The sequence below is a fragment of the Alligator mississippiensis genome, chromosome 4 (genome assembly GCF_030867095.1).
Source record: "Alligator mississippiensis isolate rAllMis1 chromosome 4, rAllMis1, whole genome shotgun sequence".
NCBI classification, from domain to species: Eukaryota; Metazoa; Chordata; order Crocodylia; family Alligatoridae; genus Alligator; species Alligator mississippiensis.
This window is the reverse complement of record NC_081827.1, coordinates 169,672,691-169,690,897: the sequence shown is the minus strand read 5'-3', so window position 1 is coordinate 169,690,897 and position 18,207 is coordinate 169,672,691. Positions and strand designations below refer to the sequence as shown.

The following is an 18,207-nucleotide window of genomic DNA, read 5'->3' as shown; positions in this document are numbered from 1 at the left end:
TATCCTTTCCTCCCAGCCGTCCTGGCTCAGGCAGTGACCTCCAGAGCAAATCCAGGTCAGTACTTGAATGAGACCTACAAAGAGCCCTGCAGGATGTGCTAATAGTGATTCAATGCATTTCCTTCTGACTCAGTGCTGATTCAGTCCCCTAGCCTGGCCTTGTGCTGCTGGAGGTACCCTGTCTCACATGAGAGGTGGGCCTGCCTGCTTTGGGCTTGTTAACAAATTCCACTGCAGTTGGATGACAGCCAGGGTGTTCACCCCAATGTCCTAGAAAACTGTATTCTCTTGTCTCTAAAATTCTCCCTCTGGATTTTCAGCCTGGCAAGGCACACAGGTCTAGTGACCGCTGCGTTCCACCCCAGAGGTAGCTATATTAAAATAGCGGGTTACAACAATCCTGGGGCATAGTTTCATCTAAACCCATTGGTGAAATGCTTTGTGATCCTTTGAGGATTTTAATGAGTGATAAAATTTGGCTTGGAAATCCAGTCCCCCCTGGCTAAGAGCACGTTTCTAATTTTGACAATACGGAAAGACCACTTTCCAGTCACTTGGGCCAAACGATTGTTAATTGTTTGAATCTGCAGGAAAAAGCCCTGTATGAACCAGGGAACAGGTGAGCAAAGAGTTAGCAAAGACTGGGTGCTGGATAAGGTACTGCCTTGGCTCTTCAGAGATTAGGTTTCTGTTTCCACCTTTGCCACTGACTCCTCATGTGACCTTAGCCAAGTTCCTTGATCTCCGGGCCCCCATTTCCCACATCCAAAATGGAGACAATACGCCCCTACCCTCTTCCTTGGCTTTTTAGACTGTAAACTCTTTGGGGCAGGGATGGCTTCAGAGTGTGTGCAGATGCAGCGCAAGGCATGAGGAGGCCCTGCTTTTCAGACTGTACCACAATGCAAATAACGAGCAAGAATAACATAATGGGGTTTCCCATGAAAAAGTGTCATGTGCCTGTGACCTGACAGAAAAGCCCTGTACTTTGGGCCCTCAATAAGTCTTTGGGAGACCTCTGTCACTGCTTTGCCCTCTTGCTTCCCCTCTCTGCTCCCTCTTTCTTACTTGGGGCTCAGGACCCCCAGCATAGGGAAATGTGGGTCCTGCTCCCAGCTCAGCCAGCCCCTGTCACAGCCACTCTGCCAAATCTCTGGACCTCCATTTTCTCTTGCTCTATCAAGATTGTCAGCTCTTTGGGGTCCCCCTCATGCAACGTGTACAGAGCCTTGCACACTGGGACCGTGAGCATGATGATCACAGCCTTTAGGGGCTGCAAAGGATTAATCAACTGGGAATCCCTGACATGCGGTGATGGGCTCCCTGTGGGATTTCACCGTGTGCCTCTGCCTCTGGTTGTGCCCTGGCAAGGGTTAATGCTGAGGCTTGATGAGTCAGGTGAGAAGTGACAGTCGCTGCTCACTGGTACAGGAATCCCAGGTTGGCATAGGGCAGCATCCTGCGGCCGCTGGGACCCAAGCCCCTCAGCCGCACTCCCTGCTAGCTGCTAGCCCTCCCCAGCTGGCTCTGCAGCAGCTGTTGGGCTCAGGCTGGGGCAGGGCGGGCTGCGGGGGAGAAGAGGGAACTGTGCTGGTTCGCACACAAAAAGGCAGAAGATGCAGGAAGCAAGGTAGCAGAGGGGGAGCTTTTGTCGTGTGGCATCTGCAGGGTCCTGGTGCCCACTGACTGCTTGTGCCTGCGGCCTCTGGGGCAGGAGCAGACCTGGGGTTAGCTAGGACCCCTCATACATGTGCCCAAAGCTCAGGTTTTCCCAAGAGAGGAGTGAAATGGGGGAAGGGGGGGGGGCTCAAGTGGAGCCCCTGAAGTAGGCAAGCACTAGTGGGTGCTGGATTCCTCATGCTGGTACCTGAACACAGGGCTCCTTGCTCCCAGCCCTGTGCTCTAAGGGAGACGGGGTGGCGAGATGGGTAGCAGGGCATGGCAAAGAGGAGGATTGGATGTGCTCTGTGGCCAAGCCCTACAGCTTTACAGCCCTGCCCCCAGCCGAAGAAGGAGGTGCACCATGCAAATCAGGAGTTAACAACACACACTGACAGCAAGGTGTCATTGCCTCTGTTGGCGGGGAGGGAGAGGACAGTCACCAGGTGTCTGAGCAGCTGCTGAAATCATAGACCAGGTTCTTCACACTCAGGCACCTCTGGGCCCCAGGGGGCCGAGCCACCGCTCTGTCAGCACCTCGGCTAAGCAGGTTCCTTCCAGCCAGCTGCCCCCCTGCTCTCTCATTTGCCAAGGGAAGCAAGGCTGTGCAGCTCCTGCTGGTTTCAGTGCAGTTTGCCCCACTGAGAACCAGCCCCTCAGAGGCAGGGCATGTCATGGTCAAGGTTGCCAGAATCTGGAATGGGCTCCCAAGGGAGGTGGTGCTGGCCCCATTGTTGGGGGTCTTCAAGAGGAGACTGGACAGGCACCTGGCTGGGATCACATGACCCCAGGGTTGGTGACTCTTTTCTTGCCTGCCAGGGGCAGGGGGTTGGACTAGGTGGCCCACTGAGGTCCCTTCCGACTCTTTGAATCTGTGTCTCAGGGGCTGACTTCTGGCTGCCCAGGCTGATTGTGTTGCAAGAAAGCAGCTTGGGCAAGAAAGGTCCGGCCCAGACCCCCTTCTGACTCAGTGTTGCAGGCAGAGCCGACCCTAGGAGTGTACAGGGCCTGAGGCATATCAGCCTGTGGGGGGGGGAGGGGGGGGCAGGGTGGCGAGTGGCCGGAGCGCAGAGCCGGTGGTTTGTGGCATCCGTGCAGAATGGTGGCACCCTCGGCACGTGTCAGTGGCGCTGTCCACAGGGCCTGTACGGCACTGTCCACAGAGCCCCCCAAAAAGCAAGGTCTGGGGCAGTCACCCCAATTCACCCCTGCCCGAGGGACAGCTCTGGTCACAGGTCACTGGGTCATGGGAGAAGGAAGAATGCCCTGCTCACTCACCCAGACACGTGCCTCCAGCCGCAGACAGACCGAGCCCTTTGGCCCAAAGTTGGGGAAAGGGCATTAGGAGCTGGCGGGGGCAGGGGGAAGAACCCAAGGACTTGGCCCACTGAGGCAGGAAGAGCCTAACCCTTTGCCAAAGCCAGGAAGCTCGAGGGGGTTGGGTTACATTGTTTGTCAATTTTTTAAATAGTTCATGGGGGGGAGGGGGTGGAAGGCGGGGGCTGGACCTTCTTATGCCAGCCCCCTCCTGGCTTGGCTTGTGGTCAGTTAGTTCAGTGGACTAGTCTTTTTTGGGGGGGAGAGGGAAGGGTGTCGCCTTGCAACTGAATTTCCTTTCTCACTTGCCAAAGAAGGGGGAGGAAGTAGAGAGGAAAGAGGATTTGGTTTCTCTAAGACCCAGAGGAATCCACGCCAGGGCGGTAGGCTGTGCAGATTGCAGAAGGGTTAGAGCATTCGGTCTCCATCACCAGCCATTCAGGCGCAGAAAGAGACAGAAAGGGGGAGGAAGAAGAGAAGGATAGAGAGACAGGAGGGGCAAGGGATCTCCACACCTGGCCGGACATGGCCAGAACTGAGCCACCCCCTTAGGAGATCCCGCAGTCTGGTCCCAGCCTCTGGCAGCTGAGTGGTGGACCAGTTTTGCCTTCTCCCATCCCCTCTCCCCCCCACCCGCATTTCCCTTTCACAATGCGAGCCGCTGTATTGTAGACAGACAGCACAGCCTAGCCCCTGCCTACAGCCGAGGGGTTCTGGTGATGTGAGTCCACTGCAGCAGGAGATAGAGAGAGAAAGAGCCAGACAGACAGAAGAGGCAGAGCGAGGCTATGTGGTGTAGGCGACAGGCAAAGCCTCCTCGGTGAACCATGATGAAGACTGAGCCTCACTCCTCCAGCCCCAGCAGCAGCAGCAACAGCAGCAGCCTGAGAAGCTCCTCGCCTCACAGGAACGCCTACGAAGCTGGAATACAGGGCCTCAAAGCCACGGAGGATGCCCTTGGCGCCGAGAGCGAGGAAGCCAAGAAGGCCAGGAACAAGAAGTATGGCTCCAACGTCCACCGGATCAAGAACATGTTCCTGCAGATGGGGACCACTCCGGTGAGTGAAGGGGCTTGCGACCTGGCCAAGGTGAAGGAGAAGCCTGTCAGGCTGTCCTTGCCCCGGGCCAGCAGCCTAAACGAGAATGTAGACCACAGTGCACTGCTGAAGCTGGGGACCAGCGTGTCGGAGAGGGTGAGCCGCTTCGACTCCAAGCCTGACAAGCCATTCTCCAAACTCCAGGAGACCCGGAAGATCTTCGAGAGGAGCCTCCAGGAGAAGGAGACCACCAACAAACTCCTGCTGAGGAAGGAGAGGGCTGGCTTCCAGGACAGGAAGCTGGATGTGGTGGTGAGGTTCAATGGTAGCACTGAGTCCCTGGACAAGCTGGACACGGAGGCCGTGTCGCCCACTGTGAGCCAGCTTAGCGCTGTTTTCGAGAAGGCCGACCTGAGGAACAACCTGCACAAAACGTCTGGCAAAGTTGGGCCCCTCAACTCCAAAATTGTCAGCAAGAGGTCCCGGGTCTTTCTCCAGAGCCAGGAAGCGGGCAAGGCAGACCCCAGGGTTGGCGATGGGCCTTCACTGCAGGCAAGAGTCAGGCAGCTCGAGAGTGAGAAGGCGCAAGCCAAGCCAGCTGCAGGGGGCCAGGGTGCACCCCGGGTGGGTGACAAGGACGGGGCAGGTCCACGTTCCCAGAGTGTCCAGGAGGTGAGGAAGATCAAGCCGGTGGAGGTGGAGGAGAGCGGGGACTCAGAACAGGAGGCCGAGGTGGTCGAGCGGGCAGAGGAGGTGGCTTTTGAGCAGGACAAAATCAAGGGTACTGATGGGCAGACACCGGGGCCCGACCTCAGGGCAGAGGTGATCCAGGCTGAGGTGATGGTGCACGCAGCCTTGGAAAATGGCAGCCTGGCTGCAGAGAAACATTTGGAGGCCCCGGAGGTGGCTGCTTTTGCCGAGGAGGTGGGCAAGGCCGAGGGGCAAGAGGAGGCCGACCTGGGCGACGAGTCCAAGAAGGAGGACTTCTCGGAGGCTGACTTGGTGGACATTAGTGCCTACAGCGGGCTGGGGGAGGACTCGGGTGGGAGCGGGCTGGATGAGGACGAGGAAGCCGATGGCCTGTATGAGCCGGAGTCAAGCTGCTTGGAGATCCCGGGACTCTCAGAGGAGGAGGAGCCGGCGCCCAACCGCAAAATCCACTTCAGCACAGCGCCCATCCAGGTAAGGGGGCAGGTGCCATGGCACCACCCCAGGGGGAGGGCAGCGCAGGGCACTGCAGCCAACAGGATCTGCCCTGCATTGGCACGTGGTGCTATGGAGGGGACGAAGTCCCGGGTAAGGGGGTGATTCTCGTTTTAGGGCCTTTAGGGAGGAAATGACAGAGCTGGGAATAGAACCCAGGCATTCTCAGCTCTGCGCCTCCCTGCTTCCCAGCCACCTGGGTGTCCCCTAGCCAGCACCCCAACTCATCCCAGAGGCTCACAGGGCGATCCCAGGATGCTCTGCTTCCCCTGCCCACCCCAGTTGGCCATCTGCCCAGGGACTGGTGTTCTCAGTGCTTCCCCCCCACAGGCCATTTGTTGGCAAGCGCCATTGAAACGCAGCAATTCTGGGTTGTGGGGGCTGGTAGCATCCAGGCAGGATGCAACAGAATAGAGGCCGAAGAAATGTCGGTCAGGAACGGCAGAGCTAGGAGAAGGGTCGGGGGCTGCCGAGGTCTAGGCAGGGCAGGCACGGCCTTGAGGAAGGTCTGGTTTCCCTGCCACCTCCACACCACTGTGATAATCCGAGTCAGCCCTTCAGGTCGAGGTGACCCCGGTGAGTTGAAGAATGGGGAGCCTGAGGTTGTGGGTCGTAAAGCCATTCCCTATAATAGGAGCCAGCAGAGTCCTCCTGCCCCTTCTCCTGTGCAGGTAGAACCTAGCCCAAAGTTGGAAACCACCGAATATTGACCCCGTGCATCCCAGGGTGTGGGGCAGCTCCTCGTTCAGAGCCAACGAGGCCATCCTCTGGCATTTCAGACCGATCAGTGTAGTGTGAATGTCTGTGTGTGCAGGCCCGCGTGGAGGGCTCTGGATGGGGCATGTGACTTCCTGAATGGTGGCGGGGACGGGGAGGGGGGGCCCTCAGTGGCACGGGCTAGAGAGCATCATGGAGACTAGAAGGCTGTTCCCTGGTCCTCTTCTGCCTCCCAGCTGGGTGCCTGTTTTTTCTCCAGGCTGGACAGCCTTAGTAGGAGGAAGAAGGCTTGCAGCTACGGGGAAGGCTAAGGGGAGGCATCTGCTATCCAAGACAAAGTCAGGGGGTGTCTCGCCACTTCTTCCTAAGCCTGATTCTCCACACACGTCTCCTCAGCGCCTTTGGGTGTCCCTGAGAACTGGCCATGCTCACCCCAATGCCAGACTGCAGTGCCAGGCTTCTATCTGCTGTGACCCCCTGAGCTACACCAGGGATAGCTTTTGGCCTGGGGTATTTGATGTACTGTGGCTGAATAGTTAAAGGGAATGGAGGCCAGATGTCCTTGCATCAGTCTCTTCCCAGCCCCCCTTGGCAGAGAGTGGTGTGGACTAGGATGCAGGCTCTGTCATTCTGCGTGTGATCACTGATTTGCCAGTGATCCCAGCTGAGCCTCAGATCCAGGTCAGACCCCTGATTCATGGAGTGGGGGAAGGCAAGGGAAGTGACTTCCTTCCAGACGGGGTGCTCCTGCTCCCCTCCTCCTCAAGTGGATGTGGAGTCCAATAGAGTCACTAAAACATTGAGGGCTGGCGCACCCCACTGAAGGGCATCAGGGCAGGCATCTCACTTGGGGCAGGAGAGGCTACTAAAGCAGAGTGCTGGGTTTCACTGCCCGCTCTGCCCCTGCTAAACTGGGTGGTTGAGGGAGTCCTTGCTGACACAGCCAAGTGTGGGCAACCAGGCTAACTGAGCTCCTCCTGGGTTCACTGGCTGCCTGCAAATGCTTGGGCAGCAGGCACTGTGGAGCAGAGGATGTACAGCCATCAGCCTGGCAGCTTGAGGTCATCCAAGGGTGCCAAGGGGAGCAGGGACCTGATGGGGTCCCTGCAGTGACCTAGCAGGGGATGGGTGTTTGGTACTGGTCAGCTTCTGATCTGTAAGCCACTGGCTTGTCTTGGCTTGGTGGTGAGCACTTCCTCATGGTAACCCCCTCTTCTTCCCTGACATGAGCTGTCCCAGTGTCTGGGTTAGTTCTCCTGGTAAAACCCCTTCTCTTGGGGCTGAGCTGTCTCAGCACAACAGTGGTAAGCCCTAGCTTAGACCTGGACACTGGTGGGCTGGGACATGCATGTGCACAGTGAGAACTGGACATTCCCCACTCAAGACCCCATGCTTGCTCGAAGCTTCATGATACAGCCGTGGCAGCATGGGGAATCACAGAATCCTAGAAAATTAGGGTTGGAAGCGACATCAGGAGGTCATCTAGTCCAACCCCTGCTCAAAGCAGGGCCAGCCCCAACTGGATCATCCCAGCCAAGGCTTTTTCTAGCCAAGTCTTAAAAACTTCTAAGGTTGGAGATCCCACAACCTCTCTGGGTAACCTTGTCCAGTGCTTTACTATCCTCCTAGTGAAAAAGCTTTTTTTAGTATCTAACATAAACTCCCTTGCTGCACCTTGAGACCATTGCTTCTTGTTCTGGCATCTGCCACCACTGAGAACAGTTTAGCTCCATCCTCTCTGGAACTGCCCTTCAGGTAATTGAGGGCAGACCCCCCTTCAACTATCTTTAAATCCCTCCTCAGTCTTCTCTTCTCCAGACTAAATAATCACAGAATCATAGAAAGAAGGACCAGAAGGGACCTGTAAGATCTTCAAGTCCGGTCCCCTGCCATGGGCAGGAGGTAAGGGGCTCAACTGAGCTCAACGAGGTACTTGTACAGCCTCTTCTTGAACACTGCCAGGGTTGGCAGCTGCACCACCTCTGCTGGAAGTGTGTTCCAGTTTATGGTCATCCATACGGAAAAGACATTTTTCCATATGTCTAGCCTAAACGTTTCCCTGACTAGCTTGTGCTCATTGGTCCCTATCCTCCCAGGGAGTGCTTTTCTGAAAAGTTGCTCTCCCAGATCCTGGTGTTCTCCCTTGACATATTTGTAGGCATCTATCAAGTCACCCCTCAGCCTTCTTTTACTCAGACTGAACAAACCCAGATCCTGAAGTCTCTCCTCATAAGGCCTATCCACCAAGCCCTTGATCATGTGGCCCTTGATCATAAGTCCAGTTCCAAGAGCCTCTCCTCAGAAGTCATATGCCCCAGCCCCCAAACCATTTTCATTGCCCTCCACTGGTCTCTCTCCAATTTGTCCCCATCCTTTCTATAGTGGGGGGCCCAAAGCTGGACACAGTACTCCAGATGTGGCCTCACCAGTACTGAATAGAGAGGAAGAATCACTTCCCTGCTGGCAACACTTCTACTAATACAGCCCAGTATGTTATTAGCCGCCTTTACAACAAGGACACACTGTTGGATCATATTCAGCTTATTGTCCACTGTAACCCCCAGGTCCTTTGCTGCAGAGCTGTAGCTTAGCCAGTCAGTCCCCAGCCTGTACGGGTATATGGGTTTGTTCTGTCCTAAGTGCTGGACCCTGAACTTGTCCTTATTAAACCTCATGAGACTTCTTTTGTCCAATCCTCCAATTAGTTGAGGTTTCTCTGAATCCTAGCCTTACCCTCCAGTATATCTACTACTCCCCCCAGCTTGGTGTCATCTGTGAACTTTCTGAGGGTGCAATCCATCCTGTCTTCCAGGTCATTGATTAAGATATTGAACAGCACTGGAAAGAGACCACATCTCATGGGGCCCAGTCCAGTGCTCTAGCCTGTAGGTCACCCTTCTGTCCCATCAATTAGCCTTCGGCTCCCTCTCTTCTATTGTTTGGCCTGTCTTGGGGAGGAGGGACAGCTGGGATCTGCTAGGAGTTAGGTATGGCCATTCATTACATTCTCTTCTGCTACTGCTGGACAGGAGCTGGTCCCTGGACACTGGGGAATGGGTGTTTCTCCTTCCCCATCACAAGGCCATTTTTGGAGGCTGGGTTGGGGGTTCTCCTGCACTGCCGAGACAGGACTGAGATCAAGGCAGGAGTGGAAAGGGAGGGGTGTAGGGTAGAGGAAGGAGTGGGTGGCTCAGGGCTGAATGCCGGTGCTGTACTGATTTCCAAACGGTTACGCACCCTGACCCAGCACAGCAGAAGTGAAAATGAGGAAGTTTCTGCATGGGCGAGATGCATTTGTTTTATGTTCAGTGTCTGCACAGGGCCTGGGCCCTCTGCCAGGCCCCTGGGGCAAGCTGGGGGCAGCAGAAAAGTACCTGAGAAGGGCATAGAGGGGGTTTGGAGGCAGACAGCCCCTGGGTGCTGGACTTCTGCAGGCAGGGAAGTTCCTCATGCCCCATGGGATAGGGAGGGCCCAGTGGGGCACTTGATTAGAGGGAACTGTATGTGCCCTCAGCCCCTGGCCTTGAGGAGAAGGCTCATGGCAGCTCCCTCATTACTGCTACCTGGGAGGGTATCACTAGAAAGTGAGCCCCCTTGACAGGACATTGCCCTTTGCCATGGGTAGAACAGTGCCCATAGGTAGGCAGGGGCTTCTCCCACAGCTACCTGAAGTAGGGTTGGTGATGGGGAGTCAGGATCCCTTCTGAGCACTGCCCCTGCAGCGCAGTGGGTCTTTGTGCCACCCCCTGGCAGCCCAGGCAGTGCCGCACCTTCCATTTGGTCCCTGACAATCCCCATGCCACTCTGCTGGCTGGGGCATGGCTGGCAGGCTACAATGCTACAAAGGCAGGTGGAGATGCCCAGGATTATGCTGGTCCCTGCCTCTGGGGCCTGTGCAGCTATTTCTGGGCATCAGTGATTAGCTCCCACTTGTATCCCCTTGACTGAATGAACAGAAATTGCTTTGTGTTGGTGTTCAGTTATTTATAGAGACGCGGCCTGGATTCCATGGCTGAGTCAGTGCCATCGGTTCTGTCCTTACCTGGGGCCTGCGGGGTGAGGGGCACCAGCTGGCTGCAGTGTAGGCATCTCTGCTTGTGGTTAGGTAGCACCCAGAATTCTCCTGAGATCTCTGCTCCCTTGGGGCCCTAAAGGAGCTGGGTGTCAGGATGGTGCCGGGGCCTCCTGGGTGCTGAGACCCTTTGTGAATCTGGCTGTTGACACAGCAGGGAAAGCAAGGCTTTTACTGAGGCAGTTAAAACAGCTGAATATACCTGGTGCTGAGGGCAGGTGCTGAGGACCGGGGAAATCTGCATTTGGGCTGGACTTGGAGGGACTGGTTTTGTGCTTGCTCTTCAAGCCTGGAGAATGGTAGGATTTGCCTCTCAGTACTCACTGTTTGCAACTTTCATCTCTTCCCAGGGCATTTTTATTCTACCTCATCCTTTGTGGAATGCAGCAGGCACTGGTGCCCCTTCCCTCCTGGGTTTTGAACAAAGTCCACCCCAAGGAGAGCTTTTTTGCCTTGTCTGCCTACGGGCAATGATCTCAGCAGTGCTGTGGTGGGAATGCTTGTGGACAGGCTTTGTAGGCAGCAGAGGGAGTTAAGGAGGACCATGTGTATTATTGTAGGTCCAACTGCTGGACTGCTTTGATGCATTTCCTCTGGTGCATCACTGCAAGAATAGCAGGTTGCAAAGCTGGAGGGGGTTATCCAGCAGATTTGACATGGAGTTGAATTTGGGTCCTGTCATCCTGGAGCCAGAGTGCTAGTGAGCTGTGGGGGGCTGGACTTTCACCATTATCTTCCCCTAAAATTTTCCACACTGCCACAGTTGCCCAGCAGCCCCAGCCCCAGTGCCCACCCCCTCCTAGCTGGGACTAACACCTATGCACACTGCTGGAATGGGTATCCCCACTGACTGCCCTTGTGGAGGCTCAGGCTTTCTGCTCCACTTTGCAAGAGCCAGTCCGTGCTGAGCTTGCAATCAAAGGAGGCAGAAGTGGGGGGCAAACAGAGGCACAGAAGAGCAGAGTAGCAGGTGTAAGGTCACCTGTCAGGTTGGGACAAATCAGGAATAGAACCCAGGTGTCCTAGTGCAGTGCCTTTCCCGCTCTGGGCCACACTACCTGTGTGGGATTTGTCCATTCCTTTCTCTCAAATAACTTTCAGGCCCGGTGGGTTTTGAGATAATCCTAAGAGATTCTTGTGCCATGCTGTGAGCCCCATGGACTCTATCTGAACCCACCTGCCTCCCACTCCTTCTCCGATACCAGTACTCTTGGCTGCTTGGTGGACAGGGTTAAGGTCAGCATTGTCAGCATTGTTGATGCTGCCCAGGTCACAGAGCTCCGGGCTTCCCTAGCCATAGTACCAAAACTTGAAGTCAAGCTGGCAGATGCAGGGAACCTTGGATTCTTCCTGGATAATGAAGCATTGGTGGGAAGGTTGTCCTTTTCTGGGATGTAACCATGCCCAAGGATTAGACCATCACCACGGGCATCTGGGAACATAGGCACTGCACTAACGGCTCTTCCAGAGTGTGGCCTGTGCAGTGGCTACCACCCCTGCCCCATCCTGGCATGGTTGGCCTGGAGCAGAGTAGGCTGAGGGAAAATGCAACAGCTGCCTTTTTGGCCAGGGGTTGGACGTTTTCAGATAAGCCACAGGTTGGTCTAACAAGCCAGGGCTCCCTGGCTGGTTGGGTAAGAGTCTCAGCTCCTCTGTGGTTTGGGCCTGATGGGATGGGGGGACATTTAATACCACAGCAGGCATGTGAGATGCATTGCACACATATAGGGCACAGACTGGGAGAGTGGGGGAATAATGCTTTTTCCTGCCCCCTCCCTGCAGGGTCCCCTGAGGAGGATTCAACACTAGAAAAACCCAGCCCTGCCTCCCATGGGATGGATCCTGCATTGCTCAGTCCTTATCTCCACAGTCTGTTGGGGCTTGTTATGTTGGAAGGAGGGGCAGGGGCTTGTCTGGAGCCAGCAGCACATTCCCTGGCCTTGGTGGCATTTGGTGTTTTTCTCTCTGCTGTACAGCATAACCCCTGGGAGCTTCCATAAGAACCAACCCTCCCCCAGAAGCTACCTTTCAAGCAATCAAAAAATACCTTGAATGCCTCACAGGAGCCACAGGGGCATGAGCGGGTGCCACGTGATGGGTTGTTGTGTGCGCAGAGCTGCTGTCTGCATAAGGAGAATTGGCAGTGCCCCTTGGTACATTAACGCCAAGCTTCCCACCACAGGGGAGCTGCCCCGCTATCCCTGACACCAGCGCACAACCTTGTGTGCTCTGAGCTGGAGGTGGCCTGCAGGACTGCTTGGCAGCCCCCAGTGAGGGCTGGTAGTTGGGGCACAGGCAGTTTGGCGCAGGAGGGGACGGAGAACTGGCCATGGAGTCAGGGAGAGCTCTCAAAGGCTGCTATACTGTTGGGCCCACCTGCAATGGGAAGAGTGTTTAATCCATTGCTGTCACAATAAAGAGCACTGGGCTTGCAAGGAGCTCTTCCCACCCCTGATCTCACAGCACTGCCCAGAGTAGGCAGGCCTCATGAAGGGGAAGCTGCATCTTGGGGAGGCTAAGAGACTTGCCAAGGACACAAAGGAAGGCTGTGGCAGTGCATTAAAGCAGCTGTAGGTCTCCCTGTGTCTAATTACAGGGACCCCCTTTTCCTCCATAGGTAGGTAATATAGGAGCCAGGGTGATCTCTGCACCTCTTCCCCCTGAGCCCTGCTAACTCATGTTATGGCCACCCTGTGGATCCCTACAGGGTGGAGGTGTCACAGGGCTTTGCTGTATGTGCCATGACATTGATCCCTAATGCTCTTTTGTGCCGAGGGTTTATCTGAGCAGTGTTATCCCTTCTTCCCATACCCCCCTGCTGTGGTAATCTCTGCTGTGGGAGAAGCAGATGCATCATGTCAGAGCCTGGCTAGGCTGGCTTCAGTGCGGCCCCTGTTGACGAGCCATCTTCTCTGCCCGCTTTACTACCACCAAGTGAACGTGTTGGGGGCTGGAGGCCCCTGCAATGTGGAGTGTGGTCTGTTGCACCCTGGGAGGGCCACAGACACACAGGGCTGTCATAGCCTTTGCCACAGTGCACTAAGGTGCAAGGGTCTGATCAGCTGTGTAGAGCAAAGCAGGGTGTCCTAAGACAGGCAGCATTGGGGCCCAACAGCTAGAAGTGACTCAAGCTACCCAGCTAAAGCTGATCCCAGGCAGCTGCCTCTGTGCTCAAGCTCACCCAAGGTGTGGCTTAGGCAGACATTGCACAGGGGAGGACCGACTCCACCTGTGGGTAGGTGTGGTCCCACCCTGTTCCCCTAGCAGCATAGGGGCTTTGGGGGTAGAATAATGAGGCCCGATCTCCCCTGGCACCAACTGCCGGGGCTCCGGTACCAGCAGTGAGCGAGGCGCACACACGTCAGCTGAGGATGAAGCCTATTGTAAGGCTGGGTGGGCCATGTGCAGGCTGGGGAGGAGATACCAACAGAAAGTTGGCAGGCCTGTGGGGCACCAGCAATGCCCCATAGGCCTGCAACATCCCTACCACTCCTTCTCCAGATCAATGGGATCCACATGCGTTAGGGGGTAGCTATTGCCCAGTCTGGCTACGTGAAGCTACTGCTCTGCTTGGGGAGCAGCTAGCGGGAAGCTTCCAGCAGAGGGGGGCTGCCTGCTCTCCTCCCCTTGGGGAATGTAGATGCCCCAAGCAGAAGCTGCCCATGATGAGTGTTTATGGGCCTGGGGCTGTCTTGCATGACACGCATACATCTCTTCCAAGGAAGAAGAGCCAGCTCCATCCAGCCTTTGCTTTCATCTCCCCGCTTTGAACAGCTGTCTGGGATCGATACCTCTCCTGGCTTTTTGGCCAGGGTGTGTGTTATTGGTTTAGAAATCCTGCCTCCTTCCCACTTTTCTTCTCCCTCTGAGCTCCTGGGTTCTCTTTTTTTGTGTATTCATGTGTCCTCTTGAGATCATCTGTTTCATTTGGGGACTTCCCTTGGATAAAGCAAAGCCAGAGGGGGCCAGGGAGAGGGCTGCTGGAGGTCAGTTGCTTAGAATATAAAAAGCCTTTTAATTGTGAAAGCGCAAGGCCAGCAGAAGGCGTGGAGATGCTGTGCCGGGCTGACGTAAAATCGCAGAAGCCTTTGATAAAATAAGGAACATCTTGCAAAGCAAAACAACTTTGTGGCATCTCCTGGTGACCTTCACGAGTGTCCATTTCTGTTAGGCCCAGAGATGTAGGGTTCCCACACTGGCCTGCCCCCCCCCCCCCCTTCCACCAGAACTGAAAGCATCTTGCCAGTATGTGCAAGAGTGAGGAGCGTACAGTGCCAGTATCATGTGTAGCACCTGCAAGATGGGAAGTTCATGCACAATGTATGCAAATTGTATGGGTTGTGCAGAGAAGATGCCGGTTGCAATGAGCACACATGGAATACACAGAATATGCAGGTTGTGAATGGGATATGCAGATTTCCAGGGTTATGCATGAAGTATGCCAATAACAAGGATCTTGAGTGCCATATACAGGTTGCAAAGAGCATGCATGGATTGGACGAGATAGAGCAATCATTCATGGCATGAATCTTGAATTTGGCATGATTTTGAGCAGTTTACTTTCCTATTCCATGCACCACCCATCCCCGCTCCTTGCTCTTTTGCCTTAGTGGGCCGCTGCTGTTTGTGCTTACTGAGATGCGACGACCCCCCCTTCTGCTCCCTGGCTGCCTGCTCTCCCTACCCTCCTCACCCCCCCAGCTCTGGCACCAAGTGTACAAAAGTGAGAGAAAAAAGTGCTCCCCATGGTCTCTTCAGTTTGTTGCTGGTTTCCCTGGTGACCGCATGGAAGGTGACCAGAACAGGGGCTACAAGAAAAGCTGAGCTCCCTCCTTCATCTGACACGAAAGAAGAAATAACTCCCCCTCCCCTCAGGCATCCCCACCAGGGCTTTGCGGGCTAAAGCAGGCTGCCAACAACAGCTGTCCATATGGCATGAGCAAACAGGAGTAGCAGAGACTGTAGCAAAGACTCCCCTTTCTGGGGGCTGATAACCCCTCTGAGCAGATGTGTGCGGGGGCCGGATCCATGCCGTGCCTCAGGGACATGGATATGTGTGGATCTCAGCTCAGTTCCCATCTCACTGCCATGTTCTTCATGCCTCATGTAGAATGGTGCCAACTCTTGAACTTCATCAGGGATCTCATGCTGGTTGGGGGTCACTTTTCCCTTAATCCCCAACTCCCGGAGTCAGGGGTTTTCTGATTCTCAGCCTTTACTTAAAAACAGAAGAGTCAAGTTTCCATTGTTGTTTGCTAGGGAGTGTGTTTTTCAGAGCACCCTCCCTGATCCAAGAGGAGGTGATAGTCTCCCACTGTGCCTTTAGGTCAGGCTGAGGCGATCTGTGCTGTGATGATCTCTGGTTTGGTTTAGGGTGTGCTGGGAGTTATTCAGTAGAACAGTCAGAGATATATCGTTTGACATCCCTAAACCAAGGGTGACTGAAGCCAGGCAGGGCGTGACCAGAAACAGGTCACTCAAGATGTGACCTGTTCATAAATCCTTTTTCTAAAGCAGGTGTGGCCAACCTGCAGCACGTGTGTCAAAAGTGGCATAGGCAGCCTCTGTGTGTGACACATGGCAGGAAGGAGGACAGGTAGCACAGCAGCAGACAGGGCAAGGAGCAGAAAGCAGAGCAGCAGATCAGGCAGAGAAAGTGGCACTCAGGGGGGGGGCGGGGGAGGGGGTTGCTGATTTGTGGTATGCCTGCCAAACAGGTTGGCCCCCTATGTTCTAAAGCATCTATTGCTTGTCATTATTGGAGACAGGCCTATTTGTTATATGATGATAGTGGACCTAGGCCCAACAGGAACAACAAGCCTGCTTCAGTGGCTGGAAGGAAGCCACCAAATGTATACCTAAATCCCTGGGACAGATTATGAGAAAGCAGGAATGGGAGTACAGGATATAAGTTAATAACTAGTTTGCTAAGAGAGGACCACCGAGCAGAGAACACTGGCTCGCACCGAATGCCTCTTGAATGTGCCTAAGGAGTCCATCAATGACTCCCAGTGAGACTCTGCCTTGAGATATGCACAGGCAAGATAAAGGAAACTAGTTACGCAATCCCCCAGGTTTCCTCTAGCCAACACCTCTTTCCTGATCTGGGAGATGGACTTGTTGGCCAGAGCCAGGAGGAGGTAGATCAGAAGATCCAGAGGTTTTGTGGGGCTTCAGACTGTGCTAGAGGAACCATTGGTCCAACCCAGTATGGCCGTTTTTATGTTCTTGTGGCCAAGATGGCGCCTGTGTGGTTGCTGATTAGACTTTGAGGCCTCCCCAACCCCCAGCATATCCATAGACAGAGGCAGCCTCCTGGGCTCAAAAGCCAGAAGGTAAATACAAAAGACTAGAAGGGCCCAATTTCTGAAGATCATCTCAGGGTTTGGAAACCGACCTCTTGCACATGGAGATCTGGAATCGGGCTCTAAGCACTGGTGGATGGCAGCACAGTATGTACATTGCTCTCTGTGGGCTCTAGCTCTTTGGCATTGGGTGCCTGCTTTAAAGAGTAGATGATCTAACCAGAGAAGGTGGGGAAGCCACCACATGGAGTGCTGGAGCAATGGGAGACAGGGCTCCGAGGTTCCAGTGCTGCAGCATGGCTCAGGAGGGATCTGAAGGTGGAAGAAGTGGCCTTGCTATGACCAGCTCTGGCAGGAAGGTCTCCCTCATTGGGGACAAAGGTGGGTAAAGGAGGGGTAGGCGCACAACGCTTTGAAACCGAACCTCTGAGTCTTGGGTGCTCTTCTGCTCAAGCATCTCTTCTCCCCTCTGGGTGTGCAGCCACCACGGACCATGGGAGAACAGAACTGCTCTGCCCCTTCACACACACATGATGGCCCTTTTCCGCGCCTCCTACAGCTGCACACATGCATTGCAAAACCAACTGGGGCCCTTTCCCTGCCAAGGCCAGGCAAATAAAGGTCTCTCTGTACTCGGAGAATGGGGTTTCTTTGGGTCCTGGCAGCCATTACCCCATCTCCAAGTGAGGGAGAGAAGGAAGCCTCAGAGCTCTCTGTACGGGGTGCATGTCGGGGTGCCCGGGGGGGCTGCATCTGTCTATGAACGCGCCTGTTGGAATTTGCAGCTGCAGAGTAGGGTTTGGACAGGCAGAGGAGGAAGCAAATAAATGGAGCTTGTGTGTCTCTGCTGCGTCTGCTTAGCCATGGACCGCAGGGAGCTGGGCTGTCTGCCTGGACCTGGCATTCAGGCATAGCAAACGCACACATACGCACTCAGGGTGCAGGGATGTGCAGGAGAGCACACACACTCATGTATGCACATATATGCACACTCATGTATGCGGAGGCATGAGAGCACTTGCCCAACCATGCACGGACATATACATTTAGTTTAAGTAATAAAAGATATCACATTTATCCAAATAAACTTGCCTACCTGTGTGTGTGTGTGTGTGTGTGTGTGTATACATACATACATACATACATACATACACATATATATATATATAATATGTGCACTTGTAGATACACTTGCGTGTATGTATGTGCCTTTATACACACATGCACGTGAGCGCACACACAAAGTGATACATCCTTTATATGCATGCCAGAGGCTCCACAGCTGTATTTCTGGGGAGAGGAGGTGAAAGAGTGCTCCCTTCCAGGAGTCTCAGAGATCCAGCTCTGGTGTTTCTCTTCCCAGGGAATGGGCAGCCTTGTAAAAACCTGTGCTAGTCTGACCCCATTCCAGCTGCCCAATGTGACAGTGGTCTCAGGGAAATCCTGGTCTGGATTTCTGGCTCCCAGACATGACTGCTGCGTTCACGCCACCATGCTGAAGCGCACACAGTTTGAGAGGTTAGCTGTAAGCACTTGGCAGCTTGTGTGTGGGCTGGGCTCCTGGTACAGCTTGGTTTGCTTTTCATCTCCTCAGGATAAGGAGGGATCATACTGTACAGGGATCTTCCCTTTGTGGGAAGGGAGGGCTGGCTCGTGGCCTGGCTCGGATGGCAAGCTGCATGTGTAGGGCACACTTCTCACATTGGAGGATCATGTAGATGAGAAGCCAGGACAAAAAGGACCCAGCTTGTTGCTTGTATCAGCCCTTGCATCTGGGTCTGGGACCTGCTCTCCTTTGTTAACTAAGGAGGGTGGGAGTGGGTTAGGATGTGAATGGCAGACCTCTCCCATGACCCCTGTTTATCACAGGAAGAGATTGTACAATTAAGTTCAGATC

General features: G+C 54.6%; 1 protein-coding gene across 1 annotated transcript in view; it reads left to right on the top strand.

Moving 5' to 3' along the window:
* Positions 1 to 3,243: 3,243 nt before the first annotated feature.
* The window catches only part of PPP1R9B (protein phosphatase 1 regulatory subunit 9B), a 49,265-nt gene continuing 34,301 nt past the window's right edge, over positions 3,244 to 18,207 (top strand). The window contains exon 1 of the mRNA XM_006277061.4: positions 3,244 to 5,195. Within this exon, the coding sequence (XP_006277123.2) occupies positions 3,804 to 5,195 (1,392 nt within the window). The 5' untranslated portion in view covers positions 3,244 to 3,803. The remainder of the gene's footprint in view (positions 5,196 to 18,207) is intronic.